The sequence below is a fragment of the Sturnira hondurensis genome, unplaced genomic scaffold, assembly GCF_014824575.4.
Source record: "Sturnira hondurensis isolate 20B ecotype Veracruz unplaced genomic scaffold, ASM1482457v3 Scaffold0010128, whole genome shotgun sequence".
In the NCBI taxonomy this organism is placed as follows: Eukaryota; Metazoa; Chordata; class Mammalia; order Chiroptera; family Phyllostomidae; genus Sturnira; species Sturnira hondurensis.
This window is the reverse complement of record NW_028082759.1, coordinates 15,255,734-15,280,085: the sequence shown is the minus strand read 5'-3', so window position 1 is coordinate 15,280,085 and position 24,352 is coordinate 15,255,734. Positions and strand designations below refer to the sequence as shown.

At 41.5% G+C, this 24,352-nt stretch overlaps 1 protein-coding gene across 1 annotated transcript in view; it reads left to right on the top strand.

Annotated features, from left to right (window-relative positions):
* HHIP (hedgehog interacting protein) overlaps positions 1 to 24,125 on the top strand; it is an 84,929-nt gene extending 60,804 nt beyond the window's left edge. The window contains exons 9-13 of the mRNA XM_037058462.1: positions 1,689 to 1,812; positions 2,739 to 2,869; positions 6,109 to 6,190; positions 14,592 to 14,740; positions 17,418 to 24,125. Of these exons, the coding sequence (XP_036914357.1) occupies positions 1,689 to 1,812; positions 2,739 to 2,869; positions 6,109 to 6,190; positions 14,592 to 14,740; positions 17,418 to 17,611 (680 nt within the window). The 3' untranslated portion in view covers positions 17,612 to 24,125. The remainder of the gene's footprint in view (positions 1 to 1,688; positions 1,813 to 2,738; positions 2,870 to 6,108; positions 6,191 to 14,591; positions 14,741 to 17,417) is intronic.
* The last annotated feature ends 227 nt before the right edge of the window (positions 24,126 to 24,352 follow it).

Here is a 24,352-nt window from a genome sequence, read left to right as displayed (position 1 = left end):
TAAAAAAGAAAGTTGGATAATATGAAGTCAAAGATTCTTAACACTTTCAATGTTTTAGTATTTGCTCCTTCTGGAGGAAGCAATTTATCAAACATTATAATTCAGGAACATGGTAGAGTAAGATTATTAAATTGATTGCTTCTTCTATTGACTCATTCAATACAGATGTTTATTCAGTATCAGGAGTGAAGCAGCTGTGTTCGTTCACATGGTATTCAGTTATTTTACTTTACTTTTTTTCAGGTATTTTTGTGTGTGTGTGCATCCGACAAAAGCCAAAGCAAAGAATCGTGTGTTTTGCAAAACAAACCTAATGAGTCACTAGCTTAATGCTGTTCCAGCTATATTTTGTCAATTAAGCTAAATTCTACGAGCGCATCAGTGGGGGTCCAGCTGAAACTGGTCAAAATATTGGCAGCCCTACGTTTGTGTATTAAAAATACATCCACAGAGCCCTTCGAAAAAGTATTCATATATCCAGTCACTATGATGTACGCTTTAAATATCTTGCAATTTTGTTTGTCAATCATACCTCAGTAAAGCTGAAAAAAGAAAAACCAAATAACCACACCCACAGTGCTTACTAGCTGCCAGCGCCAGTAGTGAGCACGGTACAGACTTGACTCATTTCATGCACAGAACAACCCGTGTGATAGGCGCCGCTATTGGCCACACTGTCCAGATGAGGAAACTGAGACACTAGAGCTTACCTGTCACACAGTGTAAAGTGGCAGGGCCTGGATTTGAACCCCCACAGTCTGACTCCAGAGTTTATGTCCTCAATCATTCAATTATTCTACCTCTCAGTGTACTGGTTATCTAACACCTATTTTTCTACTTTTTATACTGCTGTATTCACCATAATCACATGGGGTGGGGGAGGGCTTTAAAATGACTGTCTTTCCACAAAAGTGTGTGCCTGAAATACTGCCTGTTGATAGTGCCGTACTGATACTAAGCACATAGTGGACCGATAAGGAATAAGAACTTTTCAGACTGATTTGCAACTGGCTTTAGATCTTTCCCATTGCAGTTAGCATACGTGTCTTCAGTATGTAACGACTCGTGTGGAAAGATTCGGTGCCAGGTCCGTACATCGGGGACCCAGAAGCAATGGCTGCAGCGACTTTATTAGCCACATAACTCTGTCAATCAGCAAAACTATCAAATACTCTAAGTGAAGATATTACTTGATTAAGTGACAATGTCTGAAATGTACAAATGTGGTTTTAAAGATCTTTTATGCACTATATTATTATTTTCATTGAAGTGTGGGCTTTTAAATGGGTTATAACTTAACAGAGGTCTGATATAATTTATTAAGTGAATGCAGAAGCATTCCTACAAAAACTTCAACATTAAAAAATTAGTATTTTGGTTCTAAAGTAAATAACCATGATTTCCAAAGTGTCCAGATTTGAATTTCATTGAAACCTTGTCATGTCTTGGCAGTTACAATAACAGCAAGCATTTCAGAGCATCCCCACTTCATTTATAGCTGTACGTGGAGGCCCTTTATATATTTTATACCATTTAAGCAAAGGAGTAACCGTTTTCACTAAATCTCTATAGCAAAGCTCCACCTTGTGCACCAGGGAACACACTTCAGAGTTAAAAGGAAGTGACTGGAATAATTGTTGCATGGCCTACGTTACTTTTATCTAATGCTACTGTTTCTCTTTTTCCAGAAAGCGAGCCATCACTTCTAGAATTCAAGCCATTCAGTAACGGTCCTTTGGTTGGCGGGTTTGTTTACCGAGGCTGCCAGTCGGAAAGGCTGTATGGGAGCTACGTGTTTGCAGACCGTGACGGGTAGGTGTCCCGACCCCACAGTGGGTAGATGACATACCCACTGATTAGCGGGCAGACTGCCGTGAGATGTCCAAATGGGTGTCTCCCTTTGGGAGTCAGCTCCAGGACACACACAAATATTATTTATTTTTCCTTCCACTATGTATGGTGGTTTCGAGAACTACCTAAGAGACGCCTTTTAAACACACTTGATCAAGTTCATAAACTAATTCTGTTAAGCACGAAGAAGACTTCAGAAGGACTTTTCATATTATTTAGGCTCTTCCCTTCCTTTTTACCATACGTTTTGCCATGATGATGAGTAACATGAAAAACTGTCGTTTTACATGAGTTCATAAATATTTTAAAGCTTATCTTGGAAGGCTGAGAATTTTTGCTGTGGCCTGACTTTCACAACTTTTGGCAAGTTAATTTGTGTCTATTCGTAGAAATACTCCAAAGTTAAATTTTAGCCTAAAGTTCAGTCACCTTGTGGATAATTTTAAGAAATTCTGGGATGAAACCCCAATAAGCATCTTGGTCCCCAAGCCGCTGCTGGCGTTTGGGCCAATGGCAAAGCTGATCTGCTTGGTGGCTACAAGGACCAAGAAAAGCATACTGTCCCCACGGTCCTCCCCTGTCCATTTCTCTGATTGACTGCTCAGGGTGGAGTCCAGTCCTGGAGAGGGGGTGTCATTCCCTGGATGAAGGGGAGGGCTTTTCTCAGCACAGGCACTTCCAGTGCCCCCACCAACAAAACCTCATCCTCGAGGACTTTCTCCCCACGCGGAATTTCACAGTATTCCCACATGTTACGAGCTATAGACCATTGTTCCCCTAGGAGCCAGGCCTATGGCGGAACAATTATGTCCTGAGCATTATTTTAAACATCTGATTGAGTTTTTTTAAGCCAAGTCACATGGGTTTATGGCATGTTTGTGTTGCAGGAATTTCTTAACTCTCCAGCAAAGCCCTGTGACCAGGCAATGGCAAGAAAAACCACTCTGTCTCGGCAACGGTGCTTCCTGTCGGGGGTACTTTTCCGGTCAAGTGCTGGGATTTGGAGAAGACGAACTAGGTACTATATAGACTGTCCTTATCGAGTTCCTTTCTCAGGCCCCTGCCAAAGAGGTGGTGTCCTGCTCAGAGGAATAAGCATGACCTTCTCGTCTGCCGTTCGCTGGAACCATATCAGCGAAGGGGGCCTGCTATAGAAATTTTGGATGGTCTAGTTGTGTATTCTCTCTCAATAACCTGTCTCAGGGGTGGGCAGGGGTAGGGGGGGTGTGGGTCTTTACATCTTGTTTGCACTCCAGAAATATGAAAGTAACCAATTCGGGGAAATGGGAGGCAGGAACAAAAAGATAAGTTTTGAGTCCTGGAGAGAGGGGAAATTTTAAATGTCTAGCAATATTTTTTGATGTATCTGAGTCATTTGTTTATATTTTTTTTATCTGAAAACCTTTCTATTTACCCACATCTCTTGGAATAAATTAAAAATTTGATGCAATCTGAATTTCACCTTATTCTTTATTTCCTAATTTTTTAAAAAAATTTTGTCCACCAGGGCACGAAATTTGTGCAAAATAATCTGTTTGTAGACCTGCTTTCCAATGGAGTACAAGTTATCTCTTCATCAATGATCTGTGGGATAACATACAATTTATTTGTTGGATTATTATCAAAATGTCTGCAAAAAGAAGTTGAAATTGGAATGTAATCAGAGCGGAAATGCTACTAATTTTAAACTTCAGAGATAAATGTCACTTTCATAGTGACTCCCTTTAAACAAACAATGACCCCCACAAGCAGACATGACTACTAAACCCTTTAACATTGGAGATGGGTTTCTTGGTATCGAAAAAGAGTTGTGTTTCCCATCTAAATCAGAACATTTTCTCTAAAAGTGCAGATTTGGTTTTCCTGTAACAGAGGATTCATCAGAAATAGTTGCACACCACTTACTTAGGTTAACGAGGAACTCAGACAAGATTCCTGAAATGCATAGCACTTATTTCAGAGCCACAGGGATATAATGACTTTAAAGAAGAGAAACCAAATCTGTCTTTTTCCTGTTCCAGCATTGAAAGCATTTTACAATTAATATTCCTTTTGGTATACTCCGACCCCACTCATAGGAACCAGAAAGATAGCCCTTTTATGTAAATCTAGGTAATTTAAATTTCATTGGCATACTGTTCATTTAAAATACAAACTAGGATTAAGTTGCTTGTGGCAGACTTAGAGATGAATATTTAAGTGTTGTGACTGAGGCATTTAGATTTCCCCAGGCCTTGCTACCCGTAACTCGCCATCAGTCCTCCCGTTAACATCACTGGTCCAAATACTCAGGTGTCTGTCTGCCCTGACTACTGTGTCGGGAGCAGAACCACCAAAGGAAACACACGCAGTCCTACTGTCCAAAAGCCATAACCTCATGTGTGCTTCCTAATTAAATGCACTTTCATTGAATTATGCTTTAAGGTGAACTTGGGCTTAATTAAGAGCCATATCAGAAAATGAGTAAGTTTTTGCATTTTTTTCTATGTGCTTTTTTAACTATAAAATCAGAATGGGTTTGTTGAAAGGATCAGATGAGGTAAACTATCTAAAGTACTTGATAAAATAAAATACATTAACTTGTCACTTACATTCCTGTGCTTTTTATCTTCGTTTTTACTTTTTCTGTTGAGTCCGTGCTTTTCATGTAAACCCATACATCCTTTCCAAGAGTTAAGAAAGTAGTAGGGTTTGTTCAATACACAATAATAGAGTGGAATGGAGAAGCACTGACTAAATCAAAGTCTAGTTCATGAATGAGAACCAAATATAAATTTTAAAGCCCTATAAACATGGAATCATAAGTACAGCTTCTAACTCCCCATTCATGTGACCCACTCCAATCACTGAATTACATGAAATTGCTGGTGACCAACAGGAGCGGGTACCTCCGGCCAGGGCTGTCCCTCCGTCACCTTTCATTGTCATGGACATGACCTTGGGCCAAGAGTTAGAGCTGGCATTGATCATCAAGGTCTCTCTCCCTCTTCCTTTCCGGATTTTTATTTATTTTGTTTTAAAAAGCTGAACATTAAAAAGAAGTACCCCCAATTCCATCTGGCCTCAAATTATCAATTAACAATGACAACGTTGGTGATCAATCCTTTCCGTTTTGGGCAGAATGGATCAAGATAAAACTTGCCATCCAGCACTCATTCTATAAATATTTACTCCTGTTCTGTGCAAAGCTCTGTCCTAGGTGTTGTGGATATAGCAGCAGATTAAAAAGAAGTCTACACTGTTGTCATAAAATTTATATTCTAAAGGAATATATTAAAAATAATTTTTTTAAAAAAGAGACTGTATACCAATTGGTAGTAATTGCTTAGGAGAAAAAAACTAGTTGTGAAGAGGGACAGAGATTGCTAGAGGCTGGGACCATGAAGTTTTCAATGGTACAGCCAGGAAAGGGGCTACTTTAGCACGGACTTGAAGGAGGCAGGAAGGCGGAACTACTGGTGATCCGCAGGGAGCGGGACCTACGGCAGGAGCCTGGGACAGACAAGAACATGCCTCGTGTTCGAAGCCAAGAGGTCAGCGAGGCTAGAAAGCAGTGAACAGGGGGGTGAAATGTTGCAGATGAGGTCAGAGCAATACGGGGGGACAGTGCAGGCCACTCTCGAAACTTACTCTTGTTCTGAGAGAGATCAGAGGCCATCGGAGGTTATGGGAACAAGAGCGTGATCCAACCTAGAGGGTCTCACTGGCTTTACAAGACTCACCGTGGCCCGTATGTGGAGAAAAAACCGTAGAAGGACAGGACAGAAGCAGGGGCTCAGTCAGGAGGCTGCTGCCGTAATCCAGGCGAGAAGTTACTGTCTGCCTGCGCTGGGGCAGTAGCGGGGGGGCGAAGAGAAGCGAGCAAAACCCGGGTGCCTGTGAAGGTGGACGTGTGCAACAGGCACGGTCTTTAGGCAAGTGGTCTTCCAGAGGTGGGCTGTGTGTGTACATACTCGCACACATATACACACACGCATACTGCACATATAAAATACCTGCCCTGGCTAGCATGGCTCACTGGATTGAGTGCCAGCCTGTGAATCAAGAAGTCGCTGGTGTGATTACCAGTCTGGGTATGTGCCTGGGTTGCGGGCCAGGTCCCCCGGGTCAATGTTTCTCCCCCTCTTTTTCTCTCTTCCTTTCCTTCTCTCTAAAAATAAATAAACAAAATCTTAAAAAATAAAATAATCTGCCAGGGAGCAGGAAGTAAAGCCTTGTAATACTGTGGGTTAATTTATTGTATATCTCTCTCCATAGGGGAAGTTTACATTCTATCAAGTAGTAAAAGTGTGACCCAGACTCACAATGGAAAGCTCTACAAAATTGTCGACCCCAAAAGGTAAGATTTTTTTTCTATATTTGTTTAAGTCAGGAAATGTTATTCTCCGCATTATTTTCGCACATTCCAATTAGTGACAGACAAGTTGCGATTAACAACCAAGAAAGATGGAGGCTTCTGCCCTGTCCACAGGCCACGGGTTGCCCTGCCAGTCCGTGAGGGCCAGGCTGGGCTGCGCTGGAACCTGAAGGCCTTCCTGCCACCCATATTCCTGTTGTCACAGGGGAGCAGCACTGCGGTTGTGGAATGAGTCCTCAGTTAAACCCAGAGGAGGCCCTGGCTTTGTGGGAAGCAATGAACCCTCCTTGTCTTTGGAGAAAACGAGAGACACGCTGGCAGATGTTGCAGCTGCCTACTGTGATTTTTGTTGGGCCGCCGGGAAGAGTTATTTTGGCAGTTCAGCGTCTGAGCCTCGTTTCCAAACGGTCTGGAAGCTCAGAGCTTGCACGCAGGCTTCTGTGACGAAACAAATGAAAACTGAAAGAGTGTTTTGTTATGTACCTCAGCAGAAAAAAATCTGAATGTTATAATCCTTTAAAGAGTATATTTATCCCTCCCCTGGCCTCTCCACCCACCCAACACACAACACACACACACACACACACACACACACAGGAAGTTCAAATGATCTTGACTCATAATGAGTCAGTTGTTAATTTCATGGACCAAACTGGACTATCAGAAGCCACTGAACTTATGTACTGTCCAGTAGATACTGGCCGCAAGTTGAGGAACCACTGTTACAGAACCTCCGTATCCTCACACGGATGACTGCTGTTGAACACCAGGAGCTATCGGAGTCCCATGACACCATGCTGAGAATTTCACATTTGTTCTGTACTCACATATCTTCATAGGACCCTCTGCAAATTTAAATTCCTGAATTTCAAGTCTTTTAGAAAAATAAATTCTAGAAATCTGAAAAGTTTACCAAAAGCAGTCATTTAGCTCCGTTTTTAAATTATTTGCAAGTCGTTAAGTTGTGTACATTTTTCTGAAAAAGTCTCCGACTAACAAAATGGAGATTCTTGTCCTTTTCCCACACCACAAAACACTGTCTTTTCTGAGAAAAACAGAGGTTGCCATTGGTACTGCAGAGCAAAAAGAAGACCACTCACTCTGAACAGCCTCCCCACAGTATCACATGAAGGCGTCGATCACGCAGTGATAGCGCTCCTCTCTCGTGGGACACATTTTCCTTCACTGTAAGGAAAGTACCCATCTGTGCCCTGTGGGGGCCAGGGGTGGCGGTGGTGGTCTTTTCTTCCTTGAGTATGAAACCAATGTTCTCTTTGTGAAAAACAAAGTAATGAATGAAACTATACACACACACACACACACACACACACACACACACACACACATATATGGCATCTCTATAATGGTTGAAGTTGGAAATGTGAAGAACAAAATTCAAACTAAGGTTAATTCATAAAAAGGTCATCAACCTAATGAGTCACAATGAGGCCTAGGGATTTCACTCCCATCTCATGCCATTAGTTTCAAAATAGCCCTTGTTTTTCCATTACGTGTGTCAGAGCCGATTTGCTTTTGCAAGCTTCCTGGTAGCGGTGTGATTAATTCTCCCTCCTCCCCATGAAAATCTCTCTCTCTTCATCTGGATTGTTTAGTCTGTCGGTGGTGCACCGAGGTGAATTTTACACCTTCAACCCATTATTAGGGTCTAATTACCAGGGTTGCCTTGAGAGACCTTGGCTTTGTGATCCAAGGGCCTCCTCTAGTCGGGTGGTCTCAGAGTGACATACCTGAAAGGCCCCACTTCCCCCCCGCAGTGTCTGTGTCACGTGCAGGCCAGGGTTACGACGTCTGTTTGGTTTTCGGAAGGTGGGGGGAGTGACAGAGTCCCAGAGATACCGTCCTTGTACATGGGACGGGCATGGGGGTGCCCTTCAAAATGAAATCGACTGCGGGAAAACACGTGTTTTCATAAACATCTGTTGGGGGCCTCACGTTGTTTTGATTTAGATGCCAGCGTTTGTTATTACAGTATTCCTGCCTTGATAAGTGGACCTTCTCTAGAAGTACACACGTTAGTGTGTGTGAGCAGGATTATTTTGACAACACAAGCTAATTACTAGCCTCCCAGTGTTTGGGTTGTCTGCCTGAAAGCAAAGTGTTTTTCTAAAACTTTTGAGGGAGAAATGAAAGAAAAGGCCTCATCGACTGAAAAAACAATATAGAGACCTTTCTTGTTACATCAAAAATCTATCTCACATTAAAATCTTAGGTTAATTGTATTCTTGTGGAGGAGCCGGATTTGTTAGAATAATGTTTTCAGAGCAACTTTCAAACATCAATTGACTCCTGGCCCTGGAAGAGAAGGACAACAAATTATAAAATTTTTATATTTTAGATGACATCTATATTAGATGTCACAGAAGCGTCTGTCTTACCAGAGGATTGGTTGTTTCTGTCTTTCCCTACAAAACCGCCCCCACACACACCACTCACTCACATTCAAGAAAGATGAGGAAGCTTATAAACCAATGCGATATTCTTAAGCCATTTTGGCAAAAGTGGCCAAGGTTCCAGCATCATCGGCTCCGTCCATGAGGACAGTGCATTCCAAGGCTCCACGTCACGTAACCATTTACATTAATGTACAATTCTTTATAGTGGGCCTCCTTCTCAGAAAAGGGTGGCCAGATAACCGCCTATAAAAACCAAATGCCATTATTTAACATGAAAAAAAAGAAAAAGAACATTCAATGAGGATACAACCAGGTTTTCTAAAGCTTCACTAGAACTGGGGAGTTACTTAAGGAAAACTCAGAAAAAGAGATGAATTTTGCCTCCAGGTTGTGACATTGAGCACTCCCCAGGAGGGTCTTCCGTGGCGGAGCAGTCCCATCTCCCTTACCCATAAGCCAGCGTGTTGGGCCAAGGCGCTGGGTCCCCCTCGGTCTGTGGTACTAGGTCCTGCATGCCCGATCTGGGGCGCTCTCTCCGCCAGCAGGTCCAGAAAGCAGACTCCACTACAGTGAGCACGAGAGCTGAAGAGTCATTTTAGTTTCTCTTAGCAGTGAAGCTGAGGCAGGTCGAGAGTAGGAGCGAGTCTCCCCGGGTGGGCCTGGGAGTCCGTGGGTCTTGTCTCTGAACCTCCTTCAGCCAGCCCCTGCCCGCAGCGGCTTCCCGAGGCGTGCCCCTCTGCCCCCCGGCCAGGTGCTGATTGATGATCATGCTGCCCTGCCTGCTCTCTGCAGCGTTCTATGAAAATCATTAAATAATATATTTAAAAGATATTAAATTCTTCAGTATTGTTGGTGTGCATTCCGTGCCAGGAAGAATTACTTTCAGGTGATCTCTTCGACATTTGAGGTTGTGTTAGTTCCAAACTAGGGCGAAAGTGCCCGTACAGCTGCACAGAGCTCCTCATACCTGGTTTCTGAACACCCTAGACACGCCTCGGATGCCTGCTTGTCCAGAGATCGGTTCAGGGTCAAGCATCCCTCCTGCAGGACAGAAACCAGAGAATTCTAGAGAGCTGTGAATTTCCCAAGCTTTGTTGTCAGACAACACTCTTTTTTGCACTTTTGACAAAGATTCGTTCATTTTTGTTTCAGATGACCATAAGCCAAGTGGCTTTTTTTCTTTTTTAATGTTTCTGGGATGGTTTCTCCAGGAATTTGCACAACAAAGTTCTTAATTGTGTTGATTTCATTACCGCATACGCAGTCGTACTGCGTTTTAACCTACTGCTTATCTGTTCCCCTACCCAGCCCGACAGACCAGTCCCTGAAGAGGTCTATAAATTCACAACGCAAATTCCAGGCCGGAGGGGTCATTTCACAGGACGGTGGCACCTCCAACTCCTGGGTGCCCCGTATCAAACCCTGCTCCTCCTGCCTCCTCCCCGTGGCTCCCCTCCAAGTGAGCGGCTCCCCACTCACTGCCCTTTGTTTATTTTCTTAAAATATCTTCATCCTACTCCTCATTATACTGCATGCTGAAGAGTGCTGGGTGTTTTTTTTTTTTTTTTTTTATCTCTGTAAGAGGAAGTCAGTTCTGTTTATCCCTTGCATATGTCCCAGGGAGCCAGCAGGCAGCTCTGCCTTCCCAAAGAAAGTCGTGCATAATAGAGAGGCTTTAGCCCAACGGAGCCAGTCGAGTCCCAATTCATCAGTCAAAGTTTTATGCAAGGGGCCCCCCTGGGTTGACAAATCCCCACCATGCCTGTTGACCCAGCTGCCAAGTCCTCTTGCTGCGGGCGGTGTTTTCGTGGCCACCCTGACGGTAACACAAACTGTTTAGCAGCTCCATTGACCTTCCAGCTATTAACAGGGACACAGGCCCCACCAGAGACCAGTTCTCAAACACGACAGAATTTCTTAGCGCTGGAGGTCATGAACAAGTCTATGCCCTATGAAAATCCATTCAGCATGGTGGATCGCAAGTCTAAACGACCAGGCGGTGTGTTCCACATCTTCGCTGCTGTGATTTTCCTACAGAGCCAGTAACTAAAAATGGATATACCTGCTGGGTTATCGGTTATTCTTAACGGGCCACAGTTCACATGTGGTGGCGCAGTGCCTGTTTAACTAACAAATCCTTTCCGAGCTGTAATACAGCCTCTGAAGTTTTAAAGATCTGTTACAGAAACATGGGGCGAGCGCAAAGTAAAAATTTCCAACAAATGGACGAGCCTGTGTACAATATATAGAGTAATGGCCTAAGTACAACTGGAATTTTATTCATGCTTTACCACGACTTGCATTGTTTACGTATGAACCATACGTACGTGACCCATGCAGTGCTGCCTGGGACCACCACTTGTTTCCAAGTAGACAGAAAAGATTATGTAATGTTGTAATTTATGAAAAAATTATTTAATGCTCATGTTAATTTTAAATGGTTATATAATCCCTCTTATATGGATGTTATAATCCCTTTTAAACTATCAATTTTAAATGTTGGAATATCAGTTCCTAGAGTAATTGTACAGATTGTTATGAAAACGTGATCGAATTCCCACTTATAAATGCTATTTGTTAAAAAGACATAAAATGGAGAATATGAGTAGTGAAGGATATGTTCTCCAAAATGAGACTCATTTGGTAAAGAGCTGAACCCTCTGAAAAACATTTCTGCAAATCCCATGCTCCTCCCCTGCCCGGTGGAAGACAATCGCATCGAATCTTCTGGACACCTTACACTTCTGCTGTGAGGTGGCGCATCCCCAGACACTGCAGTGCTTGAGATGAAGGCAGATTTTATCTCACATAAAACAGCCACAGAAATGTGTAAAAAGCTGTTTTCTAGAGGAAAGTGTACTTTCTAAAGAAAAAACTACCTATTGGCATCATTTTTTAACTCATTCATTTTAGTTGAGTAAAAAATCTGTTGCTTCAATGACTTGCTTTTGTCAACACTGACAAATGAATCAAGAAGTGTAACATCAAAATTTGGCAGTTTATCTTCATGTGGTTTATAGCCCAAAAAAACTGCTTGAGAAAGTTTCTACTGCATGCATTCAATTCCCTGTAACAAAAATCCACTGGATGCCTGTATAGTGTTTTCCTAGCTCCTACGAATGTAAGCGGTTGAAGGAGACGAAATACTGTGGTGGCTTACATGCCATCATTCCAGAACATCCCTCAGTCCCGCACTAACTGCTCCCTCCTCCGTATTCCCATGTTACTTCATATGCGCCCATGTCAGAGCAGAACTCGCACTGAGTTCCAGTTCTGTGTCTGTGTGTCTGCCTTCCCCGTGGCGTCTCCATGGGGAGTGGGACTCTGTCTTGTTTGTGTCTCATCCCCATGGAGAGCACAGCACTGGCCCGAGTAATGACTGGACTTGAAGAGGATTGAATATGTTAAGTTTTGTCCTGAGAAAGCTCTCATTCCAATGGGGAAGGAGAAAAAGAGAGGATAACCCATTCTTTAGGAGAAATGAAGTCCTATGAGAAATGGGCTATGTTTTATATAATTTTGAGGTAAGCATATTGTCAATAGAGTAACAGTTTAAAAGAGAAAATGTATTAGACACACTAAGCGAGGAATGTTCGTTGTCGACTTCAAAGAAGAAGAAAAAGATGATTGCCCCAGGTATTCAGATCAAATCATAGGTGGCAGCCACACCATCTTCTATAAGCGAAAGTAAACGAGCCCAAATATAAAACAATGTTGCCCATAGGTAGATAAACATTTACAAACCTTAGGCAGAAAAACAAGTTAGAGTCCATCCAAATCTGTATTTCCACGTGTGTGAATGCTTGGTAAGAAGGAGCCAGGGCATCCAGTCGGAGGGTCAGAGAGCCGCCCCCAGGGACTGCCCTTCAGCACTGGGTGCTGGTTCTCGTGTCCGACTTCCTTTCCCCGTGGATTCCCACGTGCAGCTACACCCCTACACTTTGCCACAAGCAGGCAGCACTTTCCGGCTGTTGCCCTGTAACTGCAGCCACCTACACTGTTGATCTAAATGGGGTCTTATCTTTAGACTCATCTGCTCAGGCGTGTAAGCCACATTGTCGTGTACACACGAGTGATGTGCCTCTGTGTCTTGCGTCCCATGTAACATGTAAGACGTTTCTGACACACTCTACTTCTGGGTCTCCCTTCTCAAAAGAGTCAGAGAAAGGGCAAATGAGTGAATAGCACGTGAGATTGGAGGAACAGAATCTCAGTTACCAGTCAACGTTGAACGACACCTGTGTACTCAATGCCACTTAGTAAGTGATCACGGCAGGTGACTCGGGACTTCATGGCTACTGACAGATGGCTCCTCAGATGGCCACAAATGCCACCACCATCTCACAGAGGGAGAATTTCCAAGGAGGAAGAAAGAGGGCAGACTTGAGCAAGTCAAGAACAATGAGAAGGCAGAAATCACGCCCCTACTCTGCTCTGCACAGCTGTTGAATATCCTCTCCACCTTACCCCACCCTGCCCTCACCCCCAGAGAGACCCCCTTGGAGAGCATATGGGAGCGATCCACTGATGTTTTCAGAGTGAAAATACGCTCAGTCCATGGAATGCCTTAGGGATCTTTCTGGAAACGGACCATTTCTATATTTAAATAAGCAGTTGAATAGGCGTAAGGGGGTTTTCTGAATTGTCACCTTAGTTGTAAAACACAGTACTTTCAACTTAGATTGGGAGTTTTATGGGTGAGAGAAGCTAAAGCAGTCACTGCATATTTTTAATATGGTTTTGAGCCATGGTAGAAACAGCCTGAGGTCAGCCCCCAAATTATTATTGCTGTTCGCAGAGCCCACAGGAGGGAAACTGGGGAAGGCTAAGTCTAAAGGACCTAATTATTTTAGTCTCTCAGAGAGCTACACCATTTACCTCTTAGGGTGGTTCTGACCTGTAATTATCACTTTCTTTGATACGGTACTTAAGGAACCAACTGCTCTGGCGGCTGTAAGGATGGCAGGTTGACTGGGGAGGAGTTCGTTTTCATTCCTTTGTCACCAGCCCGTAGCACAGGTCACGGGCGCTGATAGGAAGCGCACCACGCCCGTCCTCTCCCAAAGATCAGCAGGTAGTGAGGAGCCCGTGCCTTCTTCAGCCCGACCCAGCCTGAAAGACAGCCTCTTCCTTCAGACACAGCCAGAGCCGAAAACTCCGCCAAAGGCCTCTGGACCCCCCACCGAAGGACGGCAGTTATAGGGCAAATACAGGGAACTCTATGCCGTGTTACTCGGCAGATAAGATGTTTCTCTTTGCTGCCAATAGCTTTCTTTCTCTTCGTAGGAGGACAAAATGTTAAAATGTTAAATGTCTATATGCACACTCACCTATGTGCGTATCATTCTTTATGTGAGGAGTTGAAATTTTGAGTCAATAGGGCTATCGCACACGTGCAATGGGATAGCCCTTCAAGAAGCTCAGTCTAAAAAAAGTCTCTGAAAACAAATGTAAAACTGACACAAAAATGGATTCCCAAGCTTGTTAGGCTACAAGCGTTCATTGTGATGAATACCTTCAGCTGTGCGATATTGCCAAGGATGTCAACAACAAGTGAAACCTATCTCCAATGCTATTCCTAAAAATGTTTGTAGATCTGGGGGGAAAGCTTAAAAAATATCTATACATCTTTATTTTTAAATGTGTAATTACCAAAAGTTCATAGCCAGTAAATGTAAAATATCAGTATAACTACATTTTTAATCTATTTATTTTGATCATGATCTCGTTTTTTAGGATGTTTGTCATGTTCTCTCTGGTTTAAAACTGGTTAGTTTGTTTTCTATTCTTAGAAAGTTGTCGAAAAGAGAGAGAGTTGCCAATCTTTCTGAGCCGCTTAAAAGAATGCTTAGAAAGCCTTTCTCCTTAGAAAGCCAGCGTGATACTTTGTCAGCTGCAGAGTCACTAGGTTTCCTCCCAGTAGGGACTTCCAACCACAACGCACTCTCCACCGCTGTCTCCCGATGCAGACCTCTGGTGCCCGAGACCTGCCGAGCAACCGTGCAGCCTGCCCAGACGCTAGCCTCCGAGTGCTCCCGGCTCTGTCGCAACGGCTACTGTACCCCCAGGGGGACCTGCTGCTGCAGCCCAGGATGGGAAGGGGACTTCTGCAGGATCGGTTAGTATTGCCACTGTCCCTGGGAAACACGGGGCACGGGGCGATCCTAAGGGACTCCAGCACTTGACATCAACTTATTTGTTCTAGAATTATCGAGTGTTCAACCTTCAGTCATTTCCAGTAATAGTAATACTCGGTCTGCTCCTGAAGGAGTAAATGAAACCCTCCCCATTTTCTTAATGCAAACAATTCACATATGTAAGTTAGTCATAAACATAAAAGACTTTTAAGTAATTCCATCCTTTCAAAAAGTAAAAATTAAACGCAGATTATCTGTCTAAGCCCTCAGTCCTGGGAGAGATTTCCCACCAGCCAAAGCCCCCACTGCTGTGTCCACATTCTCCTGACACCCCACAAACCCACAAACGCCTCTCAAACTCCACTGCTTGCTCTCTGGCTACAAAGTACCAGAAACAGGGTATCCAGTGGGTACTATTAAATAAAAGGGGGAAAGGCAATTAGCTAGAGGCATATATGAGATTTTTAACTCCTTTTTGCCACTGCTTGTGAACCATCAACCAGGGGTGCGGAGGCATAGGAGAGGCATCCCAGGAGTCTTCTGTCCTTCAACTGGGGTCTTCCTCATTCACATGCAATGACGTTCCAATTCCACTTGGTGTGAAATTAAAAAAAAAAAAACCCTACATACATTTAGATACTTGGAGTTGAAGATGTATGTGCTGAAAATGCATTTTCAGGAGAAATTGTTTTTCCCTTTGCATTGTCTCCATATCAGATGTTGGGTGTGAAGGAACCCTACCATGGTAATCATTTCACAATCTGTTTCGCATGCTGCTTTGCCGGTCAGAAACTTTAAACTCATACAGTGATGTATGTCAATTGGAAAAAAGCAAATAAAACTGGAAATAAAAACTGGAAAAAAGTTGCCATCAGGATAAAAAAGTGCATTTTCAATAACCAGCATATAGATATTGCTTACAAAAAAATTTATCTCTGTTATTTCAAATATTTAAGTATTTCTTGCCAATGAAAATAAAAAGCCCTATTAATTCATAAATGTTATCTTTTTTAATCCTAAGCATGTATTTGTTACAGAAAAATCACAACCCCAGCTTGTCTGCTTTATATATCGTGTGACAAAAAGTGGCCACATTTAAAGCCACATATACTATCTGCATTGTGAGCTTAAATTGCGTCAGTATTAGTAACATTACATGATTGATTGATACTATGGTTACATATCCAGCAAAGAGCTATCAGAATTAAAATCCAACAGAAATTAAGTAATTACATTATTTAAAACAAATGCTCACACTTTCTATGTCCCAGTCTGTCCCCCTTTTCCTTAGCTGATAAAGAAAATAAGAATCAGTGTTCAATTATACTCATATTTTAAATTCTGATCCTATATCTCCCCTCTGCTCCCCCGATGCCTGACGATATGTACTCTCTGCTCCATTTATGGGGCGTCCATTCTCTTTTCTTCCAAACTTCCCATTTTGCCTAACTTCTCAAACTATGAGATAACAAATATTTATTGAGTGTCTTCTAGCAAGAGTATGTTTAAACTGAAGGTAAATAAATTTTTTTTAAATATGGGTGGCATATATATACATCGTAGTAGACACTAATAATAATATGTGATATAAATGAACAGATATTCTCTGAGTTAACATGGAGTTCTATTTCAATAAGTACTCTAATTTTTCCACTAAATCTATTTAAATAATTTGAATATACAAGATAAACCAGAACCATTTTATAAAAGTAAACTATTCATGATATTTGTGACCCAAGCAAGAACTTTATTCCTATACTCACATAACTGACTCATGTCCCACAAATTTAAAGGAGAAAAAAATCTGTTTCCTTTTTGTTCTTCCCTTGGATTTTGATTAATGCATTTGCAAAGATTAAAATGACCCTGTCTCCTGAACGTATAAGGAAATGCATTCAAGGAATTCAACTCTGCCTACAGGGCTACCCACCCCGATTTAGCCTATCAGTAAAAGCCGGTTAAGTTACAGACCCACTCTGCTCTCTGCATCCCATTTTAGCAGCAAATCTTCGCCCTCCCACCCATACTGTGGTGGTCAGGTCCTTCTATGCGGAGGATCTCTGCTGTAGAGCAGCCCTGAAAAGGACTGTGAAGAACGTCCTTGGCCAGCTGCACTGACCCAGGGAGGACCTTCCAAATGCACAGAGACGAACAAAGCCTGAGCTGGGCCCTGGCTGGGAGCGTGGAGGAGGGATTCTGGGGAGTTCGGGTGGTAGACACTCTATCTGGCCAGTCGAGAACTGACCTTCCCTTTATGTTGCATTGGAGATGCTCAAGCCAGGGGGCTTCTTTCCTGGGCCAGGCCCTCTCCACCTGGAGGCCCCACCCTGGTGCAGTGGGCACAGAGCTTTACTTGGAAGGCCCTGCGCTGGAACTGCCCTAGTGGAGCTGAGAGTGGAAGGAACTGAAACCCTGGTTTTAAAGAGTCAGTTGTGCAAGGGACTGAACTGGTTTCCCATGATCTCTGCTGAGGTCTGGCCCCAAAGAACTGTCTGTCTGAGAGTGCTCTTCCTTCCCCGTCTTGACTATCTTTTGGGTCAGTTTGTGTCTGGCTCCCACCTTCTTTCCCTCCCTTCCCTTACTTCCCATCAAATATGTGGGCTCTTTCTGACACACACAATGTGAGTGTGATTTTATTGCTTTTTTCTTCCCTCTTAGCAAAATGCGAGCCAGCGTGTCGCCACGGTGGAGTCTGCATCAGACCCAACAAGTGCCTCTGTAAGAAAGGGTACCTCGGTCCTCAGTGTGAACAAGTGGACAGAAACATCCGCCGAGTGACCAGGGCAGGTATTCTTGACCAGATCATTGACATGACGTCCTATTTGCTGGATCTAACAAGTTACATTGTATAGTTTCTGGGACTGTTGGAAGATTCCTTTCCAGTGGGCATTTATTTTTTATCCTGCCATTAAAAAGAAAGACTGTTACCCCGCTACACACTCCTGTGACTTCATTTTCTTTGCTTAATTTAAAAGTAGTTTCTGGAAACGTGCGGAGTCTGTGTGTGTGTGTGTGTGTCCTGGTGCAGTTGTTCACGTGCACACGGACACGCGCCCACTCACAACCCCGGGATGTGCGTGTGGCTGCAGAACAGATGGGTTTTAAAAACAGATATTTCCTCGTGGGGAGCAGTTCACGCAGGAATTCCACTGTCCATTGATAATGGCATTTTCGTGTCACCAGAAGAGATTATTTGACTTCCCAGGAATTTTCTGTCTGTAATAACTAAAGTCAACTTTAATGGAGTTTTGAAACATTACCGTGCAATCTGATGGAACTAATAAAAAAGGCAATATTTTTATATTAAAGGACTATAATGTGAGAATGTTTCAGAACGCCCTGATGGATTTCAGTGTGGGCAACTTGATATAAAATTGTAATCTTCCTTTTTATCATTGTATCCAATTACAGAATGTTATGCACTTACCTTTTTATTGGCAGAGAAATCTGGTTACTCTAGCTTAATCATCAGGATTGTTTTCAAGTGTTTTATAATTAAATGATAACAGCATATTCTAAAACCAATCTTCCTAAAAGGTCTGCTTTTATTGTATATTTTATTTAACAATAGGCACTGGGTTTGTGTGGCATATTTATATTTTTTATTTTATTTTTATAATATAGACATCACCTAGATGAAACACCTTTACCCTGTCCTGTAAAATACTAAAGTTACATTTTTCACCAACTTAATTGGAAAGAAGGGAAGTGAGAAAGCAAACAGTCTTAAATGTGCTCTGGGTCTAACCTAGCAATGGATCCTTGTACCAACACGTAATCATTAACGACGGATGCAAAAGCAAGAAAACAGCCAGTCCTTATAAAATTCCAGCATCAGACCTTGGTCAAGTGCTTTTCACCATAGCGAGACTGTCAGTGGCTGTGATTACAATGTCACAGATAGCACACTCCGTCCAACCTCACCGGACAAGAACTCACTCGTTTTTAACAAGTCTTGGCTGTGTAAGCAGTCACTTGGACACATTTTTAATATAGTAATTCTTGCCAAATATGACTCGTGTATACGTTCCTTCAGAACTCAGTGAAAACCCTCCTTGGTGAATGTATGAGTGAATTTCTGTAAATGTTCTGCCCGGGTTTTGAAAGCAATGCTATGTTCTAACTTACCGTTGCAAAAAATCTGATAGACAGTTTTCTTAATGGTTCTCAAGGCCAGCTCTCCGTGTTTGGATTGTGACAAAATTGTAAGGCCTCTTTGCACTACTGAAAGAAATTCATCGTGACACACACCCACCCTCTATAGGTTGCCCTTCAGTAAATAGCTATTCCTCCAGAATCTGAATTGGAGAGCGATATAGATTATGCGGCACAGGCTGGCTTTCCAAACCTGCTCCTTACTTTTAGGACTACGAACCTCAATTAAAAAGAATAAAACTCGTCACTAGTGTTTATTGTTTTAAAGCAGGAGGGATGCAATTAGAGCGCAGGGAGCATTTATGCAGGGACCACAATGTGGAAAGATCGGTTAAGTGCGCTGTGCTTGTCTTCCATATATGATGACTTAAGTTTCGAGTGACCTCATGCCAAATGGAAATGGGTTGAGAAATCTTGGTTCAGTGCCTAGTGGACAATGGCCTGCATTAAAAAGTGCATGCATAATTTTGCACAATTTAGATTCAATTGACAGTCCATTCAAAGAAGTCTCAGGATTAAATGAGCATGGGGACCAAATTGCCCTCTTACCCCAGAAAAGGGGTGGTCCCTGCTAGTCACGCTAACACTTCATTGGACCAACAGTGTGACAAATCTTGCAATGAACCCTGCAGTAGCCTTCCTCTGTAGGTTAATGGCAGTCTTTTGTCTCCATGGCTTTCTCTTCATGGCCCTTTTACTCAATTCCATCACAGAAAGTTTTACAATTAAAAAAAAAAATGTCCTGACAACCATTTTTGTAAGTGAACCTTACCATCTAATTGTCCCTTATTCAACATGGTGACATTAGCAGAATGTGAACTTCTTGTGAGGGAGCCAGCTGTCTAAACCTGTCAAAGTGTGCAGTTTTATTATACGTGCTCCCAGTCATCATTTCACTGAAAACAGTAACGATATTGCTATAGATTGAGCAAAATCTAAAAGTCCAGCCTTTCTCCTTCATTCTTAATCTTTCACCTCTTCTAAAATAACCCTTTCAAAAAACAAGGTGTGATATTGCCTTTAGTTTTCCTCTTTAAACATATCTGTATTAAATTGACCAGACCCAATTTTGACACAGGCACACATGCACCCCAGGCGTCTTTGCCTTTGCTACCATGAGTCACTGGGATGAAAGACCAACATCTACCAAAAAGGAAGAGAGCAAGGCCTGTGGACATTATGCCTGAGCACAGAACAGAAAGTCAGGTCTTGCCCTTCTCAGGAAAGTCACAGATAGCAGAGGTTAAACTGATGGCTATGTGTTTTTGAACTCAGTGGTCGTTTCTTAAATCTTTGGACCTTTTCAAGTAGGTTTTTAAAATACGTGACTGGAGAATTGTCTTCAGTGATTCACAGGGAGGGACTGAGAGGCACTGGTTAAAAAGTGTGAGCTAAGGAAAAGCGATGGTCACGTCACACAGTGGCGGCATCTGCGCCACCTCGGTTCAGAAAGCACCCCGTCCAGATGGAAAAGAACAGTGCCTTCGCTGTGGACGCAGATGTGGGAACTAAAGTAGCGGAGTAGGAAACGGTATGTGCTTATGCCTTTGTCCGTTCTAGAGCCTAATATTTGGGTGTCAGTTTAATATGAACTGCTGTTATGGTTGGTTGTAAAGAGTAGGGGGGGAAACTTTCCACCACGGCTTGCACCACACTTTTCCCTAGTTTGTAGAACCTTGATTTCTTGCCAGTTACATATGGTGATTGACACGTTATTAACGTGAAAAGAAAGGACAATTTCAAAAACCTGACTGATGATAAAAAAGTACTTTCACCCATCCCTTTCTTGGAATGCTGTTTTAATGTGGCTATTATAAAAAATTTACTTTATCACAGAGAGTACTCAGATGTTTTGTCAGATTAAGGGATTAGCTCTTAAAGAGCAAAGAAACCTACGCCGGTATATAATATACACACAACCTAAATAGAAAACTTTCCATTGGCATACTTCAGAACAAGCACTTCTGTACTTATTTCTTTGAAAAATAATTAGATAATAATGTACTAACAATTTTAATATATTTCTTTTTAATACTGTTTGTATCTCTGAATCATATACGAAAGCCTACTAGGTATTAAGGCATGAGAGTAGATGGTACACCTAGGATCATTTAAAGTACACATTCATTTAAACTTTTATTTAGTTTAACTTTCAGTTTTAAAAGATAAGAGAGAAACCAAGTCCAAATTTTTACGAGAAAAAATAAGGTATAGCACAGGTAGTTGTAGTTGGCTGATCAATAAAGTTTCTGAGTGTCTCTATAGAATGTTACTTATGAGACCTATTTCTCTCTCTCTCTCTCTCCCTCCACCTCCCTTCCTTCCTGCCCATCCCAGTATAGCCTCCTTCCTTGTAACCTCTCCCTTCTCTATTTCTGTTTGGTTTTTTAACTGAACAAACATGTCCTCAATACACCCATGATGAAGATGTCCTGGGGTAGGTCGCTATTGATTTTGCTGGTTATGATCTTTTATTTATTCTCCTGGAAAATACCCTCTCCTGGTCTCCCATTTGCTTGGACTCTGTATCATGAAGACTAGGAGATAAATATGAACTTCCCAGACTGATCTCTGACAGTCACTGAAAGATGTGATCAAAAGCAGAAATGACTACCGGCCAGATGCCCTGGTTCAGCCGGTACTCCGTCATAGACACGGACAGGACATGCAAATATCCCCAGCAAAGAGCCTCAGCTAACAGTAGGGAAAGTTAGTAGCTATTTCCTCAAAGAAGATTATTCCGAATCTGTGAGGAAAGAATAAGAAATAGTTCCTCAGTGGAGACGTTAGAATCTTCTTTTCCCACCTCAGAGGAGACTTGAATTTGCAGAAAACTCACATTCCATGCCCAGGAAATGTACATATTTCTATAACACCCCCAGGAAGTTAGTGGGCCCATTATTGTGAATGCTGGCAATACCTACAGGCAAATTTCCTCTTTAGAATATCCAAAAGAAATATGTTTATTTTCTTACCTTCTTTCTCTTCAGCACACCAGCACAAGCTAGTCATACGTCCAATACTTCATAGAATGTCAAAGAAGGTGGGAGACCTAAGAACAGAAGCATTCCAACATTAAAAATATGACCGTAGAAACTGTCAAACACTAGTCCCAGCCAACTTCAACACTTTTAAAATATCTCCTCATAAGTTTTGAAAGCTGCCTTCGAATAAGTGTGTAGGAGAGTAAGATGTATTCCTGAGCACATGAAGGGATATTGTGGTACGGCCGTGAGAGATTTCTTCATTTATCAGATTAGCACATACATTTCTTAAATTCTTCATTAAACACCAACCCAAGACAGATCCATCATTTACCTTATATAGGTCATATACAAATTGGTTGGAAAAGTTTAAAAAATAACTAATGGATCTTTTGTATCCACAAAAATCTAGGCTTAAAACCTTACTGTTTTTTTTTAGCCAGGTTACATAGTAGTTTACTAAAAAAAAAAAGTATCAATATGAATTCTAAGGTTACCTCTCATGTACATCACAAAGTCAGGATGAAATGACGTGACATTTCAGTCAGGATGTTTTTGCAAGTGTAGGTGATGTATCAAAAATCCAACTACACACACACATATATAAGCAAGTTAACTTAAAACTTTGGTGAGTTATCCTAATTGACTATAATCTTTGAATTAAAAAAATTTTTAGTACATAGGATAGAAATAACAGCATTAACAGTGATGGGAAATTCATAATAGTTAAATATAAAATAAACTTTGTCTTCACAATTAGAAATGAATTCTTGTCCGTGTCCTTTTGAACTGAAAAGTAGCTAGCAACACTTTCCATTCACGTGGACCGTGTATGGTCAGGTTTGGGGTAGTTTATGCCCCCAAATATATTTTAGATATTTCTTTACATCATATTCTTAAAATCTGAGACATAACTTTCCTAGAATATGGTAAGATTTCATGTATAATAGAGCCTAATACTACTTAATACATTCTATTCATAATACTATTATTGAGAAATCAAGTTGACAACTTTATCGGATATCAAACACACTGACAGGACATTTTGGACACGCATTTCACCAAAAACTATGTAGTAACGAGGTAAATGACACTGAAGTATCATGGAATTTGTGGAGCTTGATTCCCTAGGGTATGTGAAAGAAGACTATTTATTTAAAAGAAACCCATCCAATTAAAATGAAAACATTACTGAATTATTATCCTTAACAAGCATAAGAGAAATCTAAAAAGGAACTCCCTAGGCTTTCTGGGCTTTATCTGGGATTAACTTGGTGTGGTTTTAAAGAATGGGTGACTTTACCATTCTTCTAATACATTTTGGTATTCCTAGTTGTTCGCTTTCCTCCAGGTTGCTGACAATTAGGGTGATTTGTCCATAATCTCACATGCAGAATATACCATAACCAATCCTCGCTTGAATTCCTAGTAACAAAAGACAGAAGGCTGTGTGAACAAGTATCAGGGCAGGTGCATGTTTGAGGGAGCAGAGCTGATGTATGTACTAGCTGGGATTTCTCTAAATGTTCACCTGAAAAGAAACACGCAAAGTCATTGGCTCAGATAATCCCTCCACATTTCAATTACTCTGATTTATTTAACCAAGTTATTACAATACACATTTCTCTTTGATCAGCCTTCTATTCAGCCATCCATCCATTCATTAGTTCAACAAATATTTATTGAGGTGCCTAGTGTGATTATGTAACATAGAACAGGCAAGGATTTTTATCGTGGGGAATTGTGAGCCCAATGGTATGATAAAAATGTTTGAATCGAAAGGTACGAATCACGCCCACCCAGCTACAATTCAGCTCAGCATTAGAATCCAGCACTAGGGGTACAGACGGCGGAAAGTACATCTGTGTGTATTTGTACGTGTGCACACACCCATGTATATATATTTATCTATCTGTACAAACACGACATATGTATACACACTATCTATGTAATATATAATATATGTATAATGCATATAAATTCTAACAAGTGTATTTGTGTTGTCTTTAAAATAGAACAACTGTATCTTGAAGTGGTAAATGCAGAGAATTGGTTTTTATTGTTGATCTGTGGATTTAATGATTTTTGTAGGTGAAAAGGATGTTTAAGTGTACAATTTCTTTTAATTTAATATATTTATGTAAATGCATGCCTGAAATTTGGTTAGATTGACTGTGTTTTGTGCCTTTTAACATGATCAAATGTATTAAACTTTATCTTACGACCTGATATACATGTGCTATTTTAAAATTCTTTTTTTATTTTAATATTTAAAAAGGTTACTAAATGTTCATCCTGATAATATGAACACCAACTTTTAGACACTCTATACCCAAACTACTTCTTCAGAATATTCTTGACTTTTGTCATTTTTCATATTCCAATTTTAAAATTTTACTCCCCCAAATATATGCCAATGCTAAAGTTCAGCTTCATTTTATGGGTATATTAGGC